This window comes from Tyto alba, unplaced genomic scaffold (assembly GCF_018691265.1).
Source record: "Tyto alba isolate M040663 unplaced genomic scaffold, T.alba_DEE_v4.0 Super-Scaffold_18, whole genome shotgun sequence".
Taxonomy (NCBI): domain Eukaryota; kingdom Metazoa; phylum Chordata; class Aves; order Strigiformes; family Tytonidae; genus Tyto; species Tyto alba.
In genome coordinates this window covers 33,350,515-33,372,559 of record NW_024881280.1, presented here as the reverse complement: position 1 = coordinate 33,372,559, position 22,045 = coordinate 33,350,515, and the positions used below count along the sequence as shown (strand labels likewise).

General features: G+C 36.4%; 1 protein-coding gene across 6 annotated transcripts in view; it reads right to left on the bottom strand.

Moving 5' to 3' along the window:
* The window catches only part of PAPOLA (poly(A) polymerase alpha), a 44,674-nt gene that overhangs the window by 4,810 nt on the left and 17,819 nt on the right, over positions 1–22,045 (bottom strand). For 3 of the 6 annotated variants that reach the window (XM_042790581.1, XM_042790585.1, XM_042790586.1), the window contains 14 exons: positions 20,991–21,102; positions 19,568–19,657; positions 19,334–19,472; positions 17,807–17,879; positions 16,191–16,311; positions 15,171–15,255; positions 10,847–10,900; positions 9,961–10,080; positions 8,315–8,424; positions 6,608–6,729; positions 5,053–5,195; positions 3,626–3,726; positions 1,749–1,969; positions 1,277–1,342 (listed from right to left, as the gene is read on the bottom strand). In XM_042790581.1, coding sequence (XP_042646515.1) covers positions 1,277–1,342; positions 1,749–1,969; positions 3,626–3,726; positions 5,053–5,195; positions 6,608–6,729; positions 8,315–8,424; positions 9,961–10,080; positions 10,847–10,900; positions 15,171–15,255; positions 16,191–16,311; positions 17,807–17,879; positions 19,334–19,472; positions 19,568–19,657; positions 20,991–21,102 — 1,557 coding nt within the window. The remainder of the gene's footprint in view (positions 1–1,276; positions 1,343–1,748; positions 1,970–3,625; positions 3,727–5,052; positions 5,196–6,607; positions 6,730–8,314; positions 8,425–9,960; positions 10,081–10,846; positions 10,901–15,170; positions 15,256–16,190; positions 16,312–17,806; positions 17,880–19,333; positions 19,473–19,567; positions 19,658–20,990; positions 21,103–22,045) is intronic. The other 3 variants (XM_042790584.1, XM_042790582.1, XM_042790583.1) reach the window with 3 other exon arrangements.

Sequence of the window (22,045 nt, the reverse complement as noted above, 5' to 3'; positions counted from 1 at the left end):
CCCACTCCTTTTGCCACTCTGCTAGAAAAGTTTTTCCTGCTACTCTCTAATGGGTGGAATCAGCCTTTTTTGGATGAACAGATGAATGTCAGAGCCAGTTTTTAAAGTGAAACAGTGAGACTGCATGGCTAAAACAGGACAGTGGCACCCTCTCGTTTTAATGAAAACAGCTTATTGGCTAAAATTGTACCATTTAGTAAACCATACTCTAACGAAAAGACATGCATTTCAATGGAGAAAAACCTGTGATTCTGTTAAAGAAGTTCACTCCTCCACTTCCTTCCATGCGTATTAAGGACACAAGGTTTAGAGGAAACTGACAATAAAAGCTAACAGGATTACCTATGGCTTTTATAATCATCTCTATCCAGAGGATCTATTTTCAGTGTTAGGCTTAAACGCTTACATGCGTTTCTGCCTTCACCTGTCTTGAGTTCAAACAGATTTCAAGGTGACTACGTTACCAGATGCAGTTCCTCACTTAAGGGTGTGAAAACTACAAACCAAAGCACTTAAGTGTTTCATTAGGTATTTTAATTTCCCAGCATATTTTCCAGAGTACTCCAAAGGCAACAGAATGTGCCCTGTAAAAACTGTATATATCCAAGTGTAAAGCTGCTATCATAAGGCTAAAGGCAGACTGTCACCCTTTCTGTTCACCAATATGCAGTCAAACTGTCTGCTCAATTACAAGATATTGGAGGGGCACACTTCAATCTCTGCAAGTCCCCATAAAGTATGCCGTAACTTCATACATACATTTCACTATCAGAAAAAATTTATTAATGATCATTTGAATTTTTTTTTTTTTTTTTTTTACCTAAAAAGTGAACAAGGTAGCACCTGCCTTGGGATTCTCAACACAACATGCAAAAATCCCAATGGAAGGCATAGGACTACTGCTCTTTAACTAAGTAACATACGTCAAGTTCGGGATGCAGGCAAAGCAAGGCATACAGACACAGCCCTGATGCGATTTAGCAAACTTAAAGATAATCATTAATTTTATAGCTATGCGTAATATTGTGTGAATGACTAGCAAAGTAATCACTTGTCCTACGTGACCACGGACTCAGGCTCAGCTTAGCCTGGCAGGGGGTAACATACTGCAATTCATTAATATTGACATATACATTCAAAAAATAACGTATCATTTTGATATCTTTACTGGAGAGTCTATATTGTATCTACAAATACTCTCAGTCATTCCTAGGGGGAAACACAAGGAAGAGTCCTGATTAATACACAGAAAATTGTATAGTTTAGGCATAGATACCTTAGTTTCCATTTTTTCATGCTCATTCAAATCTATACAGCTAGTATCTTCACTTATTTCATCCTGCTGAAAAGCAAACAAAGCCAGAAACTATTAAAAATCGTAACAACAAATTTTAAAAAAAAATCATCAAGAAAATATGGTCATAAAGTGTTTCTAAAGACAGAATTAGTTGTAGGACTGAATAAGTTATACTCTAACAAAAAAAAAATGCGTTTAAGACAAGAACTTAGACCCTAAGCATTTGTCCTAATGCAGTACATCCATCACATGATGAACACCAGCATAATAAAAAACCACCAACACCTAAGCAAGCTGAATACGTAAAGCAGCGATGTAATCAGCGTAGCAAATACATACCCCATTCAACAAAATATCTGAAACTTGCAATGTGAGAATCAGCACTCTACAGCTGAAACAAATATTCAAAGTTTTGAACATTGCTATGGTATGATCTCAAAATCTCAAGTACCTCTTCAATTTTCATTTTCTTGGGAGACTCTTCTTTATGAGGAGAAGACGTCCTTTTCACTGCTGTAACAGGGCTAGGCATTTTTGTTGCAACATTTCCTGAAGTTCTTGGTGATGGATTTAATAGATACGCTGAGGAAACAATTCTAGAGATGGTAGGCTTTGGTGGTGGAGAAATGGCTGGTTGTGTGGCAGTTTGAGGAATGCTTTCATTTGAAGTACCTATGGATAAATAATTTTTAAAAGCTTCAGCAAGACGAGTTGACACAACCATTTCAGTTCAATCACTGGTATTTTTGGTCTCTGTTCAAAACCACTGGTATCAAGTAGGCATCAAGGAAGCGGTACAGTTGGTGGAATAAGCACTGCATTTGAAAGAGCAGGTGTGCATACACAGCACAGCTTAGTTCCAAACTCATTCTGAGAGAGAATCCCTGTACCAGACACAGGGTAGCCATGTCAGTGACACTGCCTGGTCTAACCAACCTGCTTAACAGCAGGGTATACTAACCCAGGCAGAACTCTGTGCTAATACAGCTGTATTAGTCGTGGTACCCAAAGAAGTTTTACTGTTTCTATACCCAGCCATAGATATATATGTGTGTGTATTTATATATGTATATGTATATATATATATATATATATATATATATGTGTGTGTGTGTGTGTTGCCAAAGATTGCCTTAAATCAATCCGAGCACTCTGATACTCCCTTTGTCACTCAGACATAAAGTTTCTCATTTCTCAGGCTCAGAGTATACAGTGACAGATATGAAGTCATCACGGAGCATCGGATAAAGACCTGACATTCCATACAACCTTTTGAAAAATGCTTCATACGACAAAGCTCTATCTCATCAATTGCCTACATCAAACCAAGAAGCACACATGGGTAGATGCTGCAGGATGAGAAAAATTAATCTGAGGAAGTTTTTCATTAATAACTATCAGGTGACTGCTTCTGATTAACCAAAATACAAGAATGAACAACTTCTGCTACGCTTCCAAAATACAAAACCCAATCATGCCATTTAAGCTCTATTTAGTGCTCATGGACAAACTCACACTGATGCATTAGTGACTTACAGTAAAACTTCAGAGAACGGTAACTCCACCCTCCCACATGTCAGAGTGAAATAAGAGAGATCTCGTCTTGAGAGGCTAACCAGTTGGTTCCTTTTTCCATCTATTTCTCACTTGCTGCTTTTATACAGCTAAAGTTCCATCAAAAAAGAGGAGTATCTGGCTCTTAAGTGAACATTTTCACCAGAAGCCTTAGTTCTCTCACTAAAAAGTTTTGGGGTTTTTTTGGTAAGTATTAAGTGAAGTGTACTTGTAGAAAATAAGGAGGATAAAATCAGCACACACAGTGGGACATATATGAAAAGACATCACTAAGGAGCACGTGTTCTGCTCACACCCGAGTCCTTTTCATTCCTAGAACCAATTTCATGAAGTCCAAGAAGCAAGAACATGGGAGCACAGATTATAGATGGTACAGAGCTATCTCTTGGGTTTAAATATAAAATGGATTAAAGACAAATACAAAAATTGCTCTTCCAGCTTTAGATAGCTTTACCTCATCTGACCAACTGAACTTGAGACCTGCATCAGGTCACTGGAAAACTATTGTTACTGTGAATGGCAAATATAAATCCCTAAGAATAAAAGAATAAACAAACACTTCGGCACTAAATATTCCACCATGATTTCCTGAGTCCTAGAAATTAGTTAAATCTGTGTACCAAGGAGAAAATGTTACAGCATGTGTTAAGTAAAGATCTCAAACTGGAAGAAAAACTACTTTATAGATGTTACCAAAAAAAAAAAAAAAAAAAAAAAATCAATAGAAACAATATACTATGGCATTTTCCTTACCCCCTGAGCTTTCACTGGAATTTATTTGTGGCACAGTGACTTCAGAAGCCTGTATGTTGGTCAAAGATGCTGCTGTTATAGCTGGCGCAGGACTGCTTCTGCTAAAAAGAGAAAAATGACAAAATGCTGAACGTTAGTAAAGCTGCGGGGCTGTATGATCCGCCTTTCATCACATCACTTGCACGGCCAGTAACCACAGCTGATAGGATCTTACCTATGTTACACAGCAGAACCTATAATACTGTGTCATAGTAGGAAGACAGAAATGAGTGCTGGCAATTTACTATCAAACTTGAGCAACTGAAGCTATTTCAAATATTTAATCTGAATCACTTCAGAGACAGTTTTAGACTAGTAATAAGCGGCATTAAAAAAAGGCAAAAGTTAAGGGAATGTCTGCCCAAGTAAGTTGCAGGGGAAAACACAGCAACTATTTTTCTGAAGGAAGGAACAAAACCAGTGTAGAAGGACTAGAACAGAAGGTAGTTTTCAACCCCCACACACAATCAATTAATTTCCAAGAAAAGGCCTGGGATTTCACACGACAAAAGAACTGGTTTTTCTTTTTCAAGCAACGGGGAAGCAGTATGTGCCTGAATCAGCACAGGACAATTCCCACTTCAAATGTAACATCCTAGGTATCATACACTTGTTTTAATAGCATGGTCAGTGGCATCAACTACTGGAAATAATTTAACAAGGAAAACTAACTAAAAGAGCACCTGTCAAAAGGAATAAGCTTAGTGAACTTAAGCATTTTATCCAACACAACATCCTATAACATGTATCTAATACTGTGCAGCTGTAGGAGATTGATACATAGAGGAGTTAACATCAAATGGACAAACATGAGACTCCTGAAAGAGCAGAACCCCATTTACTTGGGCAGACTGCAGTTTAGATAGGAAGAGACTTAATATGGAAGGTTACAATTAAGATAAACATTAATATGTACAATTTGAAAATACAATGGGAAATTATGTTCCTATGGTTAATTTGCATAGGTATCATCAGTAATAGCAGCAGCACTACTGATTTCCTAGACAGAAAACCTAAACTTCTCTACTCTCTCACTTTTTGATCCAAAACTCACATAACTCTTCCTCACTCTCACACCTTACTTTCCTGCTCACTACCTCCCACAGCCTCCTTACTGCAGGGCCCCCAAGATTTTATATCACCTCGTTCTCCTAAGCATCTTTACTCAACTTTATAATTCCTCATCTGAAGTCCAATGCCATGCTCCCTATCCCCCAAATTTGTCCTTGCTCTAGTGCTCAAACAGGAATTAAGAGTGCCTGCAAGCTCCAATCTGGAACATTCACACCTTGGTAACTGCAGTATCTCATGCATGCAGTATTTGCTATGCTTTTAACACAAGTAATTTGGGAACAGAGAACAGCAGCAAGACCGAAAGTCTTCATTACCCCTGAGAACTTCCAGAACTGTTCAGTGGACTCGTCTTCATAGCACTAGTAGGCGAAGGCACAGACGTGCTGTTATCACTGTCCATAGACAAGTCGAGGCTGCTGTCATTCAGAGCTGTCAGCCTGATCCCTTCTGTTGAATGCTTCAATCCACAAGACAGAAGAAAATCACATTAGTCTTCAGGACTTAACAAAGATTCAAATGCAAAACATAAATGGACAATTTTCAAATTCCTTTTACATGTAAATAACCCACTATCCTGTCACTACAAGCATTTACATTTTCACACCTCAGGTACAGATTAGTCTGAACCAATGATGTTCAAAAACATAAGATAAACTGTTACTATATATAGTGACTGTATTTTCAGCTTTAATTCAAGTTTCTTTTTTTTTTGTGGGCTTACAGATACTGCTTTCATTAATTTCAAAGTAATACTGATGTACACCAAAACCACAAAACAGAGAATTTAAAGACTGATTTGAACTCAGTCAGTAGAGAAGAAAAACCTTCCTCAGACATAGTACCAGTGAAAAGAGATGCATTACTTAATGTAATCATCCTCTGAAATGTATTATAAACAGATTTACACTTGGCTTCAATGCAAGATTTTCCATTCTTTAAAAAAAAGCAGTTAATATAAAACAGCTATAGTAATAAAGCATGTGATTCAGACATATCTAAAACAGAGTATGTAACAGTGGTTTAGCTATTTACAAACCCAAGCAAGCCTGCATTACTCTCAGATTAAGCTAACACAAAGAAGCAGGGATTTTAAAATACCGACTAAATTGTTAAAACTCAATGTTCCACCCCCTTCTTCCTGCCTCCACTGAAAGGAAGTCACATCCAACACAACAGCTTAATAAAAAATTTTGCTACCATTGTCATGTATGGCCACACAGGTAAACTAATAATCCCGGCTAGGCAATGGGCAACTTTCTGATGTCAAAACTGTCATTTAAATCTTTTACTCTTAATTAAAAGAGCACATAATACCAAAAGCTGCCAAGTTGCATGTTGAAAAATACTTTCCTTCAAATTATCCTCACGGACTACCATCTTAGATACAAAAAGGCAGCAACAAGTTCAACATTCTACTCTGCTTCTATCTGATGACCTGCAATTTTACTTTTAGGAGACTTACAGAAAAATTTAAGTCATAACAACTTAAGAGGAAAAAAGCTGGATATAGCAAGAATTGCTTGGCTGGTTGTTATAGATGCTTCCTTTAGGTGATCTGCACGTTAAAATAGCAAAAGCGCTTTAAAACCTTATTATTACACTGTTTTAAATCTGTTTAGTTTAGGAAGGGCAACAAAATACAGTATTTCAGACAGACCTTAGGGTACCATCCACATTGCTGATGTTCTGGGAAATGTAGTATTTCGTACATCTAGTAATACTGCTACAGACAAATGAGATCATACTGCTTATACAGGTAAAACTAAGCTTTCAAAATGTGATTTTGGTTCTTTCATTAGTAAATCTAAAAAGCTGAGGAATCATTCCTCACTGGCATTTTTATTGCTCTCAAATATTAGTCAAGTTTACCTTTTTCTTTTTCTGAAGCACGTGATTAGGTAGCAGTTGGTGAAGTTGCTTACGTTTCACATGCCTTGCAGCAATCTTCATATCCATCTCAAACATCTTGCTGTTTATTGCTTGCCTATAAACTACACAAGTAGAGTAACATTACTGAAGCATTTTGCCAAGTCCACTTTCCTGCCCAGGCACAAACAATTTGCATTTCAGAACATTCATTACCCTCAAGAACAAGCACAGTGTTTCCTTGTTCTGGAGGAAGACAGTGAACTGCCTATTATGCCAGCACCAATAGTACAAACACTAAAACGTTACTTTGGAAACAGGTGACCAGTTTTCCAAGAAAAAAGATCGTGCAAGCATGCAGTTCTCTAAGCTATACTGTTAACAAGCTTTAACCGTAACAGCTCTGCAGTGAGTTCTTCATTTCATCTCAAAGGGAGTAAAGATAGGAATAAGATTTCCTCATAAGAATTACAGTATTTACATAAAACAATTGTCTTCACAGTTGATTCAGCTTTTACTTAGGCAGCTCCTATAACAAATGGGTTCTAATTCAGGAGTTGAACGCTTGTGCGTCAGCTAATACATTACAAATCATTCTGGCAACTCAGATACCGCTACGTTTTTATACAGAAGTGATTTATGATTGTGGGTTGGTTTGGTTTTTTTTTTTTTTCCCCCTTCTGTGTTTTGGATTTTTTCAGTTGGTTTTCTTTGTTTTTATTTTCTTTAAATATATCTACTATAATGAGCTATTTCTCTTCACCTCAGAACATTTATTTCTGGTGAGTCAATGTAGTTAATGCTAGTAAAGAAACTACACTGCAACTCAACGTCCTGGGTTCAAGTAAAGCCAGGTGAAAATGAAAAATCTGTTGTGATTTCACAGCAACTTTCTACACAGTGTTGAACACTGCTGTGGCAGATGTGCGAATAAAAAAATTGTTCTGGAGATCTTAAATATAAAAACCTAAGAAGCCTCTCCCTTATTCACTGTCTATTCTACAAATGTTTAGGAATCTCATTGAATAGGCTATGAACACGTAATTAAAAAGCTTGTAAGAGACAGACACACAAAGAATTCAGTGAATACTGAGTATTAAAGAGCCTACTACACTAATTCTTGGTATTGAAGAAGCTCGTAATACCTCTGAGTAAAGACTGTACAAGTCACAGGTAGGGTCACACTCAGGAAAGCTAGACCCGGTCAAAGCATTCCACATTCCTGTTATCAGGTCTTACCACAGTTTCAGTACAAGCAAAACCTAAGCCTACTCTTCATGGCTCTCTTCCTCCCCCAGCGCCCACGACAAAGCAAGCTATTCCCTAATTTCATTCTTGAAAATGCTTCAGTGGTTTGGATAAAATCTTAGGATCTACTCCGAAAGGCAGGGCAAGCAGAAGTTTCTGGGATGGATTAAGGACAATGAAGGTAGACCCCCCCCCCCCTTAATTTGAGATGACAAACACCCAACATACAAACTGAAATTATTTGCTTGGTTGCCTGCCTTTGGAAGTGTATTTACAAACTGAACAGAAAACTATGCATCCCAGTCTACAATGACCTTAATTAAATGCTACTTCATTTAAAATTGCATAGATTTAGGAAAAAAATCAGATTTTACTATAGGGCAAACAAATCAGATTCAAAATCATAAGACAATAACTTAAACAAGTTTATTAATACCAGAACATCTAGAAAGCAAAACTCACCCGTGTCTGTAAAAGATTGAATGTCGTAGGTAAGATCAACACTTAAATTTTCAGAATTTTCCGTTTTCTTAAACACCAACCCAATCACCCACATTGTACGGTATTCTTCCCTGGAAAATTTATATAAAACAGTCATATAATACTGACAGAAGAACTGAATAAACTAATAAATTATCTGCTGCAATGGACAACAGTTGCATATTTTAGCTCCACTAGCAATTGGGAGCTAGCCATAGAAAAGCAAAACACAAAACTGACTTAAAGACATTCCTTTTTCATTCGCAATCCAAAAAAAGTAATGAAACAGACACATCTATCTACAGCAAACTTAACGAACTAAAATCATCAGATTATTCCATTCAAGTGTTCTTCTGTATAGATTCTCCCATTTTTAGGAGTTACAACTAGCCATCACAACTGTAAAGGAAATCGATTTGAAAGATGACAACAGCTTTTCAGCGCCTGGCCCTGAAAGTAGTTAGAATCTAGCCCCTAACTGAATATTCCCACCTAAAGTTGTCTTCAACTCTCAAATCTCTTAGCTGCAACCGACCATTAAGTGCAGTTCTCAAGTAAAAAGAGCCTCCCTTTCGACAGCTCTCACCTTCACATAATATACATGGAAGATGAACTATTCTATTCAATTACAGAACACAGTGGAACACTCCTACAGCAGCTCAGGACAATTAGTGTTTTAATTTAAGTATCTTTTCCTTGTAAGGCTACTTGAGAACATTGTTTGCCAATCAACAAATGAACAACTTTAGGCAGGCAGGTGAAAGAACGGATGTGGTTTATTTACACTGGGAAAAGAACCTACAGTGCTGTTCTGTCAAGGCCTCTGAAATAAAAGCTGACTGGAGCCTGTGATTATGAAAGCAGTTGTAGCTGTATTTACCCCCAAAAGGGTGCTGAAGAGGTCCTGCCTCCCTTTCTCCAATTTTTCTTGGAACACGCACGTAATTTATATACATAACTTAAAAAAAAAAAAAAAAAAAAAAAAAAGTATCACTAACACTATCTGGAAATACAAAAGTCTTAGAAGATTTTAGCCCACACACCTGCAATCATTGCTTTGAGTGGGGAAGGAGGGGGTAGCAGGTGTGGCAAGTACTTGAAAAACATATATAACCCTAAACAATTCTAAGAGTTTGGTATTCTCTTTACTGTTTCCACATGCTAAGGAATTCTAACATCAGCCATGACTAAGTTTAAGTGATAGGCATCTCAACTGCTAAATTAAGTGTACTTTGTTACTCAAGATTTCAGTTCTACTGTGCCTGATGTTCTCCCCAGTCCTCAGTGCTGCCTCGTAATTTGAACCATCTTGCCAACTGATGCAAGATACTCAAACAACAGCAGCTAAGTAGCAGTGGCTAACACAGGGCATTAGCAAGAAATTACACAATACAGTTGTCGGCAAAAAATATATTCTTTCCTTAAAGTTATTATCTGGCTTAGAAACATTCTTGTGCAGAATGAAAAATATCTAATTTTACAAATAATACTCGAGAAGAGCTTAAAAGTGTTTGCCTGTCATTAAAAATTAATCCATTTAAGAGTCTATAAAAATGCTATTTATTAATGAATTGGCATTTTAGCTGCATTAGCTCCTCACCGTTACATGAAAAAACAGTTTTGCTTACTTGTCAGGATTCTCCTTGGGTGCTGGGAATGACTGTGGATTCACATGAGCCAGTGTAATGAATTCATTCTTCTCCAGGTTTCCAACTAGAATACGGATTTTTGATTCCACCAATCCCACCCTGCATAGATGTTATTTATTAGCACGTTCTCATTAATATGAAGTATGTAACATCATATATCAGGATAAAATACTCAACATTCTCCTTATACTAATATTTGAGACTACAAATGAACTAGTGCACAGTACATGACAGATGAATTCCGATCAATAAACCAAGTGAACATGTTACAAAAAGTAATGCAAGGGAAGTTCAAAAATACCCTGAAGCTCTCATTATGGCCTGATTTTACAAATGGAATTAAACAGAAAGACATTACACATGAAGTAAAAGGCAGTCAGCAAGAAACTCCTACATATTTCTCCAATATTCTTTTGGCTTCAGACGATGAAGTTTAAAGTTGAAGGAATTCCCAATACCTGACAATCTTAAAACTTCTCTAATAAAAGAGAGCAAAAACAAGGGAAAGAGGCATTTTTGTTTTGAGAAACAGTAGTTTGGGAGATTGAAAACATACCCCTTTTGAAACCCACTGCTTATTTAAAAAATTGCATTAGGCTTAAGAAAATAAGATTTGTAAAGTGAACCCGACAGTGCTGTAAAGAAGCAAAATTCAAGCAATAGCCTTCACTCCCTGGTTCTTCAGTTTTACTGTTTTTCACAAGTGTACCATCTTCATCCAATTAATTTTGAAACACTGAAGCTCCATTTCATTAAAAAGAAAATAGATACACTAGATATTCCCTTGCATCCAAGGTTGACAGGTTTTTGGTTTTGTTCTTTGGTGTTTTTTGTTTTTCTTTTAAATAGCAAGCGTTATACTCACCATTCTAGTCGCTGTTTTTCTGTCGGTGCACTTGCTAGAAGTACAATATAATGCCTTTGGAGATAAAGACAATATGCTATTCTATTTATACGTCTAAAACTAGACATTCAAACCTTAATATTAAAACTTTGCAGCAAGTTCTACATTGCAAACTACAGATTTATTAGCTTAAGTATATACCCTAGAATAAAATTAAGCATTGTTAAGTAGACAAAGGGCCTATGTCCCCCAAGCATATGACTAACGGACTTTCCAAAACACTTCAGTTTTTGAGGGCATTTGCAACTACACTTTAATACCAGTAACTAAGGCTAGGAATGTAGCAGTAGTTGAAAAACAGCACAGATATTTCAGTATCTAATGAAATCGGGGATTTAACTGACTAGAGATTCCTTGCAAGTAAAAACAGTTGTTCACAACCATCTATACACGTCAGTTGTCTTAGTCACAACATTATTTCTGAACAGTTAGAACAGTGGTTAGCACATACGCATTTATTCAAAGTAAAAAACACTACGAAATGTGGTTTAAAAAATATTTTATACTGCATTTTAGAGTTGTCTGAAGACACTTATCTGAAACTTCATGAGGAATGTTTCCTCTGATGATAATTCTTAAGCTCTCAATTATATTCCAGGATAATCAGTATATACCCACTGTAAGTAAATTTCAAAGAAACAGTATACAAAGCAAGAATGGTATTTTAAGCAAAGAAGCCCAAGGAGGGTGGAAGGGGAGATGATTACTTTTAACCTGAGTTCATAATGAGGAGGGAGGGGGAACCTTCTATGTCTACTGTCAGGTTTCTCAGGCGTTTAGCTGGGAAGCCTAGTTTAACATCCCAAGCCATCCAACCTGGCATTACTCTATACTGATATGGTATATTTAGGTATCCCCAGAGCAGGGTTTAAAGAAAAGTAGTATCATGACAGATTAGGCCCTAGTACATGTACCTCGTAGAAAGGAATACAAGGTCAATGAAAAATACAAATGTCATAGTGAAAAACTATGGTGCAAAGAGTCCTCTGATGCTATAGGCCTTCAAACGGTAACAGTAAATGCAAATCAACAGATCAAAGCAGTAACAACAGGTTTCTGTACATATCTTTAGGTGGCAAGAGAAAAAAAGTCTGCTAAATGCTACAGTCCTTTGAATTCAGATGAAATAAGAGTACTAGAGAAGAGAGATTGGGAGAAACTTCTTCCCCTTTCTGAACAGGGCATTTTATCTACTAGTTTTTTGCATTGTAGAAGTATTAACTGCTGCATACTAAATGTTAAGGAGTTCTTCCTGTCATCTGACTGAAATCCTTATTTTAGCTACTTGTCCCTTACTCACGTTCTGTATGAGAAGTCACTAATTTCTATTATCAATTTCTTCTAAGGAGCACTACCCAACTATAATCCCTAAGATTCCTGTATCATACGTAGCACACACACTTGCAGAATGTTTCATTTAGTAGCAAAGACAACTTAAGTTTTTGTTGTTTTTAACCATGTATAAACCGAAAGAGACAAATCTCAAATGTTTAAGTATTTGAAGAAACCAATATTCCAGTTACTTACTTCTGAAGAACAATTTTTAAAAAGATTTTGAATTTTGCTATGTCTAAAAGCCTCAACTGGCTGGTGAGAATCTAGGAAAAAAACCTTAAGGCTTATTTATGAAAGTAAGTATAACGATTAGCTATATTTGCTCAGGTAGTGCTAGCTGAAAAAGGAAAAGATGCACTTTCTTGCACCCCTATCCCCAACTGTTAAAGAGTGCTGAGAGGGAATTAATCACAGAAAAACTGCTATTGCCATTTTCAGTAGAACTTAAAATAGCACAAACTGTTAAAAAATAAGATATGAAGCCCAAGGTCTCACTGCTAAATTTTACAAAGACCAGATTTGTTATGAGTTCTTCATCCAAAATTTTATCACAAAGAATACATCTAATGCAGAAGTAACCACTACTTCATAATAAAGAACAAAAAAATTCTGAAGTTAAGCTTCTATCTCTCAGTGGTGACTTTCAGACACAGGGTATTATTTGGAAGTATATGGGTTTATAGGTTTGGTCTTTTTTTCTTTCTTTTTTGTTAAGAAACTGGTGCTGTTTCTCTCCGACTAGTTCCCTATCAGCATTACGCTTTCAGAAAAATTACCTAATGTAGATATTATGAAATTGTCTTACACCATTAACACCTGTGCCTACAGAAAAACAAAGTATTAAGAGTCATACTATCTGAAAAAATTGAGAACATCTGAACATGTTCATTTCAATTTTTCTTTATTAAGCTCTCCAGGATTTATGCTTTAAATTATCCAGTGCTTTAGATAAAGTCTTATTAAGGCAAACGTTCAAAATATCTCTTTAAAAGGTATGTTTCTATTCTACTTATTTAGCAGGGTATCTCTTTTTAACAGAGAAATAATATGCTAGAGCTCATAAGTGTTATTTCTCTCATCACCATACTTCTCCCTCTTGGTTTTAAGATCTAATAATTTCATTCTCACATAACACGTCATACTCATGTTAGAGCCGTTTTAAATTATTCCTATCATTTCCCTGTAAAACACCATATCCAGCAAGTGTATGTTCTTCGTTGTTGCTTCCCCCACATCTGAAAAACTTAAACCTACGTGAAGGGCAGATAATACATGTTGTAATTCCCTAACCCCAAGTAACTGTTGACTTTTTAAGGATAAATAAAATAACTACAACCAGATTTCCCCGTCTGCCCAATTTCTAATCTGCTCCTGCCACGCAGGTACGCAGCTGCCGCCAGATTTCCTTCCTCCAACATCACTTAAGTTTGTTTATTTTAAACACAGGCTAACAAGTCAGAAGTGTTTACGACTGACATGGATGTTTAGCAACTAATTGCCATTGAGGGTGACACATTACTAAAGCTATGCTTTCAGAGAAGAAAAGAAGCCTTCTTAAAAGTATGTCTCAGAGCAAGGCTCAGATCTTCTCTTATCTGGCAGAGCACTACACACTGCTTTGAATTTCAGCAGGAACAAGTCAAGGTATCTACAATTTAAGCAGGAGGAGAGTGTGAAGAGGGGGGAAAAAAAAAATCCAAACCATCTAGCTTTCAGATGCAGACTTGGCCAACTGAGCCACATTTATTGCATACTGTTTTTTCCTAGTTTTGAAAGAAACAAATAAAATGTGCTAGAGAACTTACTAGCAACCTCTTGAGCAGAAACGGATTTGTCTGCAGCCCATTTTTAACTTCAAAAAAATAATACAAATTTACAGTGCTCTTTTAAGCGTTTTCAAACTTAAGCTCCAAGGTACAACATAAAAGCCATCCAAACGTTTTAAAGCTTTTATCATGCAAAAGTATAGAAACAAAACACAGACACATTATGAAGGTCATCAGTCTCTTTTAATGGGGGAACTGTATATTTCAATCTTGTTTAGATTAGTACATAACCAACCAACCACCCAACACAGAAACAAGTGTAAAATATATTTGATCTTGATTCAAGAAAAATGGGTCTCCAATTTCAACTGAGGGCAAAGAAGATGTAGTCCGTATTTTAATAATGCATATTTATTGTAAAAATACAACTTTCAGCAAGTCCATATACATTTAACAAGCTTCTGCCCCACAAGCGCATTGCTAGAAACGCCAGAAGTGTGAAGTGTGAACTTCAGTATTTCCCTTAGTGACAGTACAAAATTAGAGAGACTAGGTGTGAAAGAGTATTAATAAAGAGCCAAAAGCCTTAAGCTTTAATGAAAAAAATCTAGTAATAACTAGTACATCTGGCAGTTAGTCAACACAATGGCAAAAATATTTTTTATTATCAGAGTGAACTGTTGACTATATTGACAGAAGAAAACACACAGTTTCACGTACGTATTCATCTTAAATATTGACCTTCAGAATTAGTTCTTTTAATATCTTGTTTTCTGGGAGGCAAGACCCATTTTTAGAATGCTTACTGACGCCACTAAAAAACATTTCTGTTAGTCAAACCAGCTGATATGTTTTCAATTTTATTGGTAACATACCAATTGTATAGTTAACTGGTGACATTCTAAATATCTGGTCAGGGACTAACAGGTTTCTGAAATACATGCTAAAGACAAAAAAAAACAAAAAAAAAAAAAAACAAAAAAAAAACAACGTATCTGAAGAAATTATTAATTTTATAAGAGAAAGGACAATAGGGCATTCAATCCCACCTCTGTATAGAAAAAAAAAAAAAAAAGAAAACATTTTCTGGAAGTCTAATGTACTTATATTTAAGATCCTGTGCTACAGAGCATCATTAGATATTTTAACTGATAAAATATTCTGCCATGCCATAAAATACATACTTGTACTTCTGAAAGAAGTTTGGAGCTTCAAAAAGTTTGGACCACTCTGCCTTACTCAGCAAAATTTCATCTGTGATAGCAAGACCTAAATTATAAAAAGAAATTTAGACTTTTCTTTTAAGTACAGTTTAGTATCCAGAGTAAACACATCTTATTAACTCAAAGGTTACTATGAATTATTTCCCCCCCTTCAAATTCAAAGGAATTTATCAACAAGCTTTATATTTCAGTCATACATTAAGAGGCCATTAGTAATATAAATCGTCTTTTTAGTAAGAACCTCAATAAAATACATTTAGACGTGTACGTTAATTGATCAGACTGATGATTTCACATATTTTTGCTTTGCTGTGTAACACAGTTCAGTTTAATCTTTTGTGTATGCCACAGTAACTACTCAGTGCAAAGAAGACAGAGACTGTTTTCCTCACAGTACTGCAATCACCTCCTGTGCAAGGCTTTGTACAACACGGCAAAGAAACTGCGAGACACTAAGTTACTGCTCTGTCCGAGAGCTACTGGTAGTTGCTCTCTGCATCAAGTCTACTCCTTGCTTTCCTAACATCTTCTCCTATCTACTATAATTATCCAAGTAGATCACCAGGATACATCTAGATGACTCATTTCTGAGAAAATATAGTCTTGTATTAGGCCTAGAAGCAGCCATCAAGTGGGATTACTACACTAATATTCCATATGGCATGCCACATTCTAAAGCCACTAAAATAAACCAGTACAAGAGACCGTACCATTAATTCTCATTTCCAGAGCACAAGGCATTCTAACTAATTACCCTCAGTTTCTACAGAGTGAAGGACAGATCTGCAGAAGTCTCTTGAATTTGGAACTTTAAGCCACATAAATGTAACAGGTCAAGTTCTACCTCCCTCAGAAGGGAGTCTCATCCCAAGAAGCTATTTAACATCCTCCCACCTCCCCCTCTCACAAAGTGTACCCATGATGGAACTATTTTAAATCCCTTTGAAAACATTTATATAGAGAGCATAAGATAATACTTACCTTGTTTAAATTCCTCAACCATGACCATCCGTGTGGAAACGGACACATTGTAGGTAGAGTTCTGCTGTGGGTATGCTGGTGTAATTATAGGCATAAGATGGTACCTATCACTGGGGTTTACCTATATATAACAACAGCCAATCAGTTTTCTTCAAGCATACACATCAGTTAACAAATTTGGATTTCTCCCTTTACTACAACTGAGTCTTAAGTTCTACGAGACCTTAGTTTGCAGACCAAGTAAATTTACTAACAGTTCAGAGAAAGTTTAGAAAACAAGGATAATGCTTTCACAAAGGACGTAATTCTGCACCACAGTAATGTGGGAGGGCTATAACCTGTCAGCACATCAAGATCAAGATGCAGGCATTTCTAAGTCCAGAAACATCAACTAAACAGAACAATTTCTCTCTTGAATAGAAATTAGCTTGTGATCACATCAAAACATGGATACCTTATCACCACATGAGTACCTTCAGAAGAATGACTGTCTTCAGACTTTGCGAAAAATATTTTAGACTTTATTTCTGTAACACTACTGAAAATAAAAAGCCAGCTTAAGATGAGAGGCTCTAGGCAACCTGACAGAAGCATCACTTGCATTAATGTATCTTTTATTAAACGGTACACAGGGAAACAAAAAAGGGACAAAACACACACACAAGATACATTTAAAATAGCATTAGGGCAGCAATCTTGCAGATGGTAAATTAAAGATAAAACCCTGCCATTACCTCACCCCACCTTTTTTAGCTACCACGACACAGACAGTTCCCATCGCACACTGGTCTCAAACCCCCTATCCCGGGAAAAACGGCAAGTCTCCCCAGCACTTTTTCAACTGTCTCACATGATTTAAACATGGACTTTTGTCAACCAGAAAAACAGATTTGAAGTACAAGAGGGCATACAACTCAACCTCTGGTGCTCACGCTATTCACCAAAAAAAGGTTAGTTGAACACCACCTATTCTAAAACTGACAAAACAGCAACACATTCACGCTACGCCCTGCTGACACCTCGGAATGTGAGCTGAGCATCTGCTTCAAGCTGTCTTACTGACTACCTGAAGGACATTAATGTCCAATGTCCTTAACGTAAGTACTACAGAGATAGAGATCAAATATTATAAATAATTTACAAAACAAGTCAAGGACTTCAAGTTACAATCTTCTTTGGTCCAAGATGAAAAGACACATTACTGCAACTACAGGGAACCAAACCTATCCAGCTGTGCCTGCTGCACTGAAGAAAATTCAATATACTTGCAAAAGTAACAGGTTTTAAGTCAGCAGCAAACCATTTTAAGATAAGCAGTTTTTAACAAATGCATTGTTTTAAGGCGTCTATCTAATCGTGCTGAGTATTTACGAAAATCACTTACTGCAAAAGTTGGGAGTAAAAAGTACACTGTTAGCAAGTGTGCTTCAAGCCGTCAGTTTAGAAAATTAAGCTAACTTTGTTCCACACCCAGGTCAACTAGAAGTGACACATAAAGAAGACATAGTACCAAAATAATACGTTTAATAAACCCAAAATGAAGTTCACCTAGGATTCTTTAAGCAACTGAATTTATTGTACAGTGTGACTTATAGGGGAAAAAATAATACACTAACCCTTGGGTCCCATACAGGCAAATTAAGATTGCATTCTTCTGGCTGTTTCAATAGCACTGGATTTGGCCATTCCCTGTTCAAAAAGATTGTAGCACTGAATAAGACTATTGGATACAACCACGTATGTTCAACAAACAATATTTCTGAATGCGATCCTTAACTCTGTTCTCAAGGTAAAGCATCGTTTCCTCAAGACTACGCTGGCGTAACTGGGGTTGTTTAAATAAGCTGTACTGCTGAACTACAATACAGCTGGAACTAGCTTCTCCAGGACATCAGAACAATTGATTCTCTTTCGTCTTGGAGCTTTATAACCACTGGTTTAGGTAACTAAACTCCTCCATGAAAACTGACATTGGGTCCATCTTCAAGCTAGCTGTTCCCTGGACAAACTACAGAAGAAACAGCCAGCATGATTACAGCATTATAACATCATTACAAAGCATATGTATTAAAAAAAAAAAAAAATTCCAATGAAGACAAAAAGAAACCATGCTGAATGAAACACTAAAAAAAAAAAAAGGTAACACTTCTGTTCTTCGAGTCGTCTCTATTCCCATGAGTAAAGTTATCTTCCTATAAAGAGAAGTCAGTTAATCTCTTGCGATTTGTACATTAATGCTCCTATGCTATGCACATATAAAATGGACAGCAATATAAGGAACGCATTAAACGGGGCTTGCAAACAATTTTCCTCTATTAGCTTAGTGTGGCAAGGTATTACTGAACACTAGGTACCTCAAAGATGCTATAAAGCCTATGCATACAAGGCACTGAACCTGTGGAAATTATCTTCACATTAAGAAGGAAAGAGACTATACTTGAAGTAAAGCGACACCTCGGTACAAGGGTTCTTAAAAATCTGTCAATGGCTCACGAAGAAGAGAGGTATTCAGGCATGCTCTTTCAAGAAAAAACAGTATTCCTTTGTAATCGGCAAAGTACATTTTTGTCCCATTCACTCTAAATTTACATGGAATGTTCCCATTGTTCCCAGGGTTATTCAAACCACCTTTCTGAAGGAACTAGCTCAGGAGTATGAAATCATATGTAATTTCAAAACACCTACCTCTCCACACCAAAAAGGTTAAAAACCCCACGCTTTTGCCCCTGGTTCTCCTAAACTGCATTTAAGCTATGCACCTAAACCAGATACTGACAGGCCTCCTTTTCCCATCATCCCAGTGTCTGAACGTTAAAAGACTAAATTTTGGGGTGTCTGCTCTGACGAGTAATGTTGAGTTACAACAAATACTTAAGAAAATTTTAATTAAAAACTGGGTGGCTTTGTTTTGGATACTTTAAGAACAAGACATGTTGGATGACTTATTGAAAAACTCAAGCTAACAACTTTCTGGCAGCAAGAACAATGCTCATAACTACCGTCTTAATCTGGTAACAGCTGAAAATGATACCATAAAAACAGGACTAAAATGTAGTGTCTACAAACAATTTTATTTTAATGTAATCTAAATTAAAAAAAAAAAAAAAAGAAAAAAACAAAAAACAAACAAATCCAAAACATACCATTTAGAAAATACCAAGAAAAATTTATGTACAAGAGTTGATGCTATTGCATTTGGATAAAGCTGGCAAGTTCTTGCTACTAGCATAGCCCAGGAAACACCGCCAAGGAAACCTAGTATATTGGAATAGATGTTGTGGCCTGTGGATTGAGAAGGAAAGAGATAAAAGGAGAGAGTTATCAGTAACCGTAAGAGTTGATGAAAACTTCACAAATTTTGGAATAAAACTGCTTACGTTTTGCCCACAGTTTGATAGCTCTCAGTGTTAACCTGAAGTTGTCAATGTTTGGTACTAGATGCAGAATTTCATCGGTTACCCGGCAACCTGCCAAAAGAAAGAATCCATTACACTTGCTGCCTCTGAAGTTTTCTGCTTATCCTCCTTCACCTTCAAAGCTAACAAACTTTTTAGATCAGCATGCTGAAAACTCATTTTGTATTTTAGTCACTTTTGTTTTGAATTAGAAAGCTTAACTTATTTCCATTTAATTTTTTTTTATTTTTTGCTGTTTTACAGCAGCAGTCAGGAAGACAATTCATGAATGCACAGTTACAATTTTGGACTGTGTCCTGGTTTCGGCTGGGATAGAGTTAATTTTTCTTCTTAGTAGCTAGTGCTGTATTTTGGTGTTTGGCTGCTGGCTGGGTTAAAACCACTACAGACTGCTACTTGATTTGCTGTTATTAATGACCTGTACAAGCTGTTTAAGAAACAAACAAGTTTCAAGTTCTGCTGCGACGAGATTACATGCAGTATATCATAGAACATGCAGCCAAATTTAAAAAGCATGAGTCTTCATGGACTTACAGAAAACCTGGAAGTCATAGGTCAAAGCTTTGTTTGAATTTATGAGAACAGGCTAAAAATAAATAGTTTTTAAACATATGAGTTGTATCCTTACTTTGATGGGATATTTTCAGGCTTAAGAATAACATTACAGATGACAACATTAACAACTTGATTCTTGATTTAAAAAGAAAAAAATAAGTAGCATTATCTAAGAGTGGGAGTTCCTTTCAAAGCAAGTAAGAGGCCGGTATGAATTCTAGAGACTGCGGAAATGTGTATTTTGCAAAACTGTGCAAGTTGCTGTAATAATCTCAAATTATCAAGTTTTCAGCTCATAACAGAATTCTGTCATCTCTCACGTGCTCCTCTTCATCTCCAAGCTGCGTACAGGCTGAAGCCCCTACTGTCCCATACAAAATAGCCATTTTTCAAGCTGAGGTATTATAGGAAAGTTCAAGGGTTACACAAGCTGGTGAGCTACTGAAGTCCTGACCTCAAACTGACAGTATTTTGATAGCTGCAATTCATCACTGAACCAATTCCATTATATGTTTTAATATGCATAAAATTAAAAAACACGCACACATCTTTGTTTCTAGAAATAGATGGTGCTCCACACAGGTCTTGCAAGTCCCATTAATTTCTAGGCAGCACCACTTACTAGCTAAATGAAAGAAAAACTTTGATAAAAATTGGGCCAACAAGAAACAACCCTTCTTTCCAAAAAAATAAATAAAACAGGCTATGACTATTTCCACATATGAAGTTGCTATACTTTCGGTCAAGTCCACAGCTAAGCTACTGTACCAAGCCACCTAGGATACTTATTGAAGATAAGAAGTTTATATGCAAAATCGTATATACGTACCATTAAGACTTCGTATGCATCTAATGTCTAAATTTTTAAGTAGGCTATCGTCTCGTAGGTCTAAATCCTCAGGAATAGTTTGCAGTGCTAATCTTGCAAACAAAATATCAATCTTAAAAAAAAAAAAAAAAGAGAGAGATAAGACATTAGACAACTGTTTTCATCACGTTTATTAACAGTAATCTTCCTAGTACAAAGAATCTCTTTAAACTATATATACTAACAACCTTCACAGACACGAAAAGAAACACTCCCAAATGCTTCACCTATCTTACGGCTCCTTTTCCAAGAGGATAAAACACACATTAAGATCAACAGAGAACCAGCACACAAGTAAAATCAATGTTGACTGTCAACAAAAATAATTTGGGGACATGCACCACTTCTAGGTCCAGAATACAACATTCTACTATGTCAGAGCAAGTTGGGAAAAACATAACCTGAATATTCTCAAAATGATCACTGAATTGCAGAAAAATGTAGGAGACCTTTCCCATCTAGTACTGTAAAGCACACCTGCAACTAGGTGCCTCTGTATAGCACCAGTATCTATGAAAAGTACCTGATTACATGAAACAGGAAATTCTGAAAATCCAGCAAGCTACTGAGCAACTGTATGAATTTGTATAAATTCTGAATATACGTGACATTTCTCTGCTATTGCTTCCGCAACAATTGATCACCATAGCTTTTATAGGTCAAGAACATCTAAAGACTATTTGGCACTCAACTAGTTTTACATTGTTCCACACACTTCAAGGTCATTACACAGAGTGGAGAAGTCAGTTTGCCTGTCCAATCCTAGGTTTAGGTATCAGTCAGTCAGCATGATGAGAATATAACGAGTGTATCAGCAGCTGCTCTGCTGGGCAACAGGCCCCCTTCACCAGGTAACGCTTTTAAGCATCACGTACTGATACCACCTCACCTGCAAGAGCATGAAACACCTAATGGTATTGCACCAAGAACAAAACTTGGTTAGTTACATTAAAATTATTTCAGGTAAAACAAAGCTGAGAATATCTTAAAATTAAGAACTTTTTGTAGGCATTTAA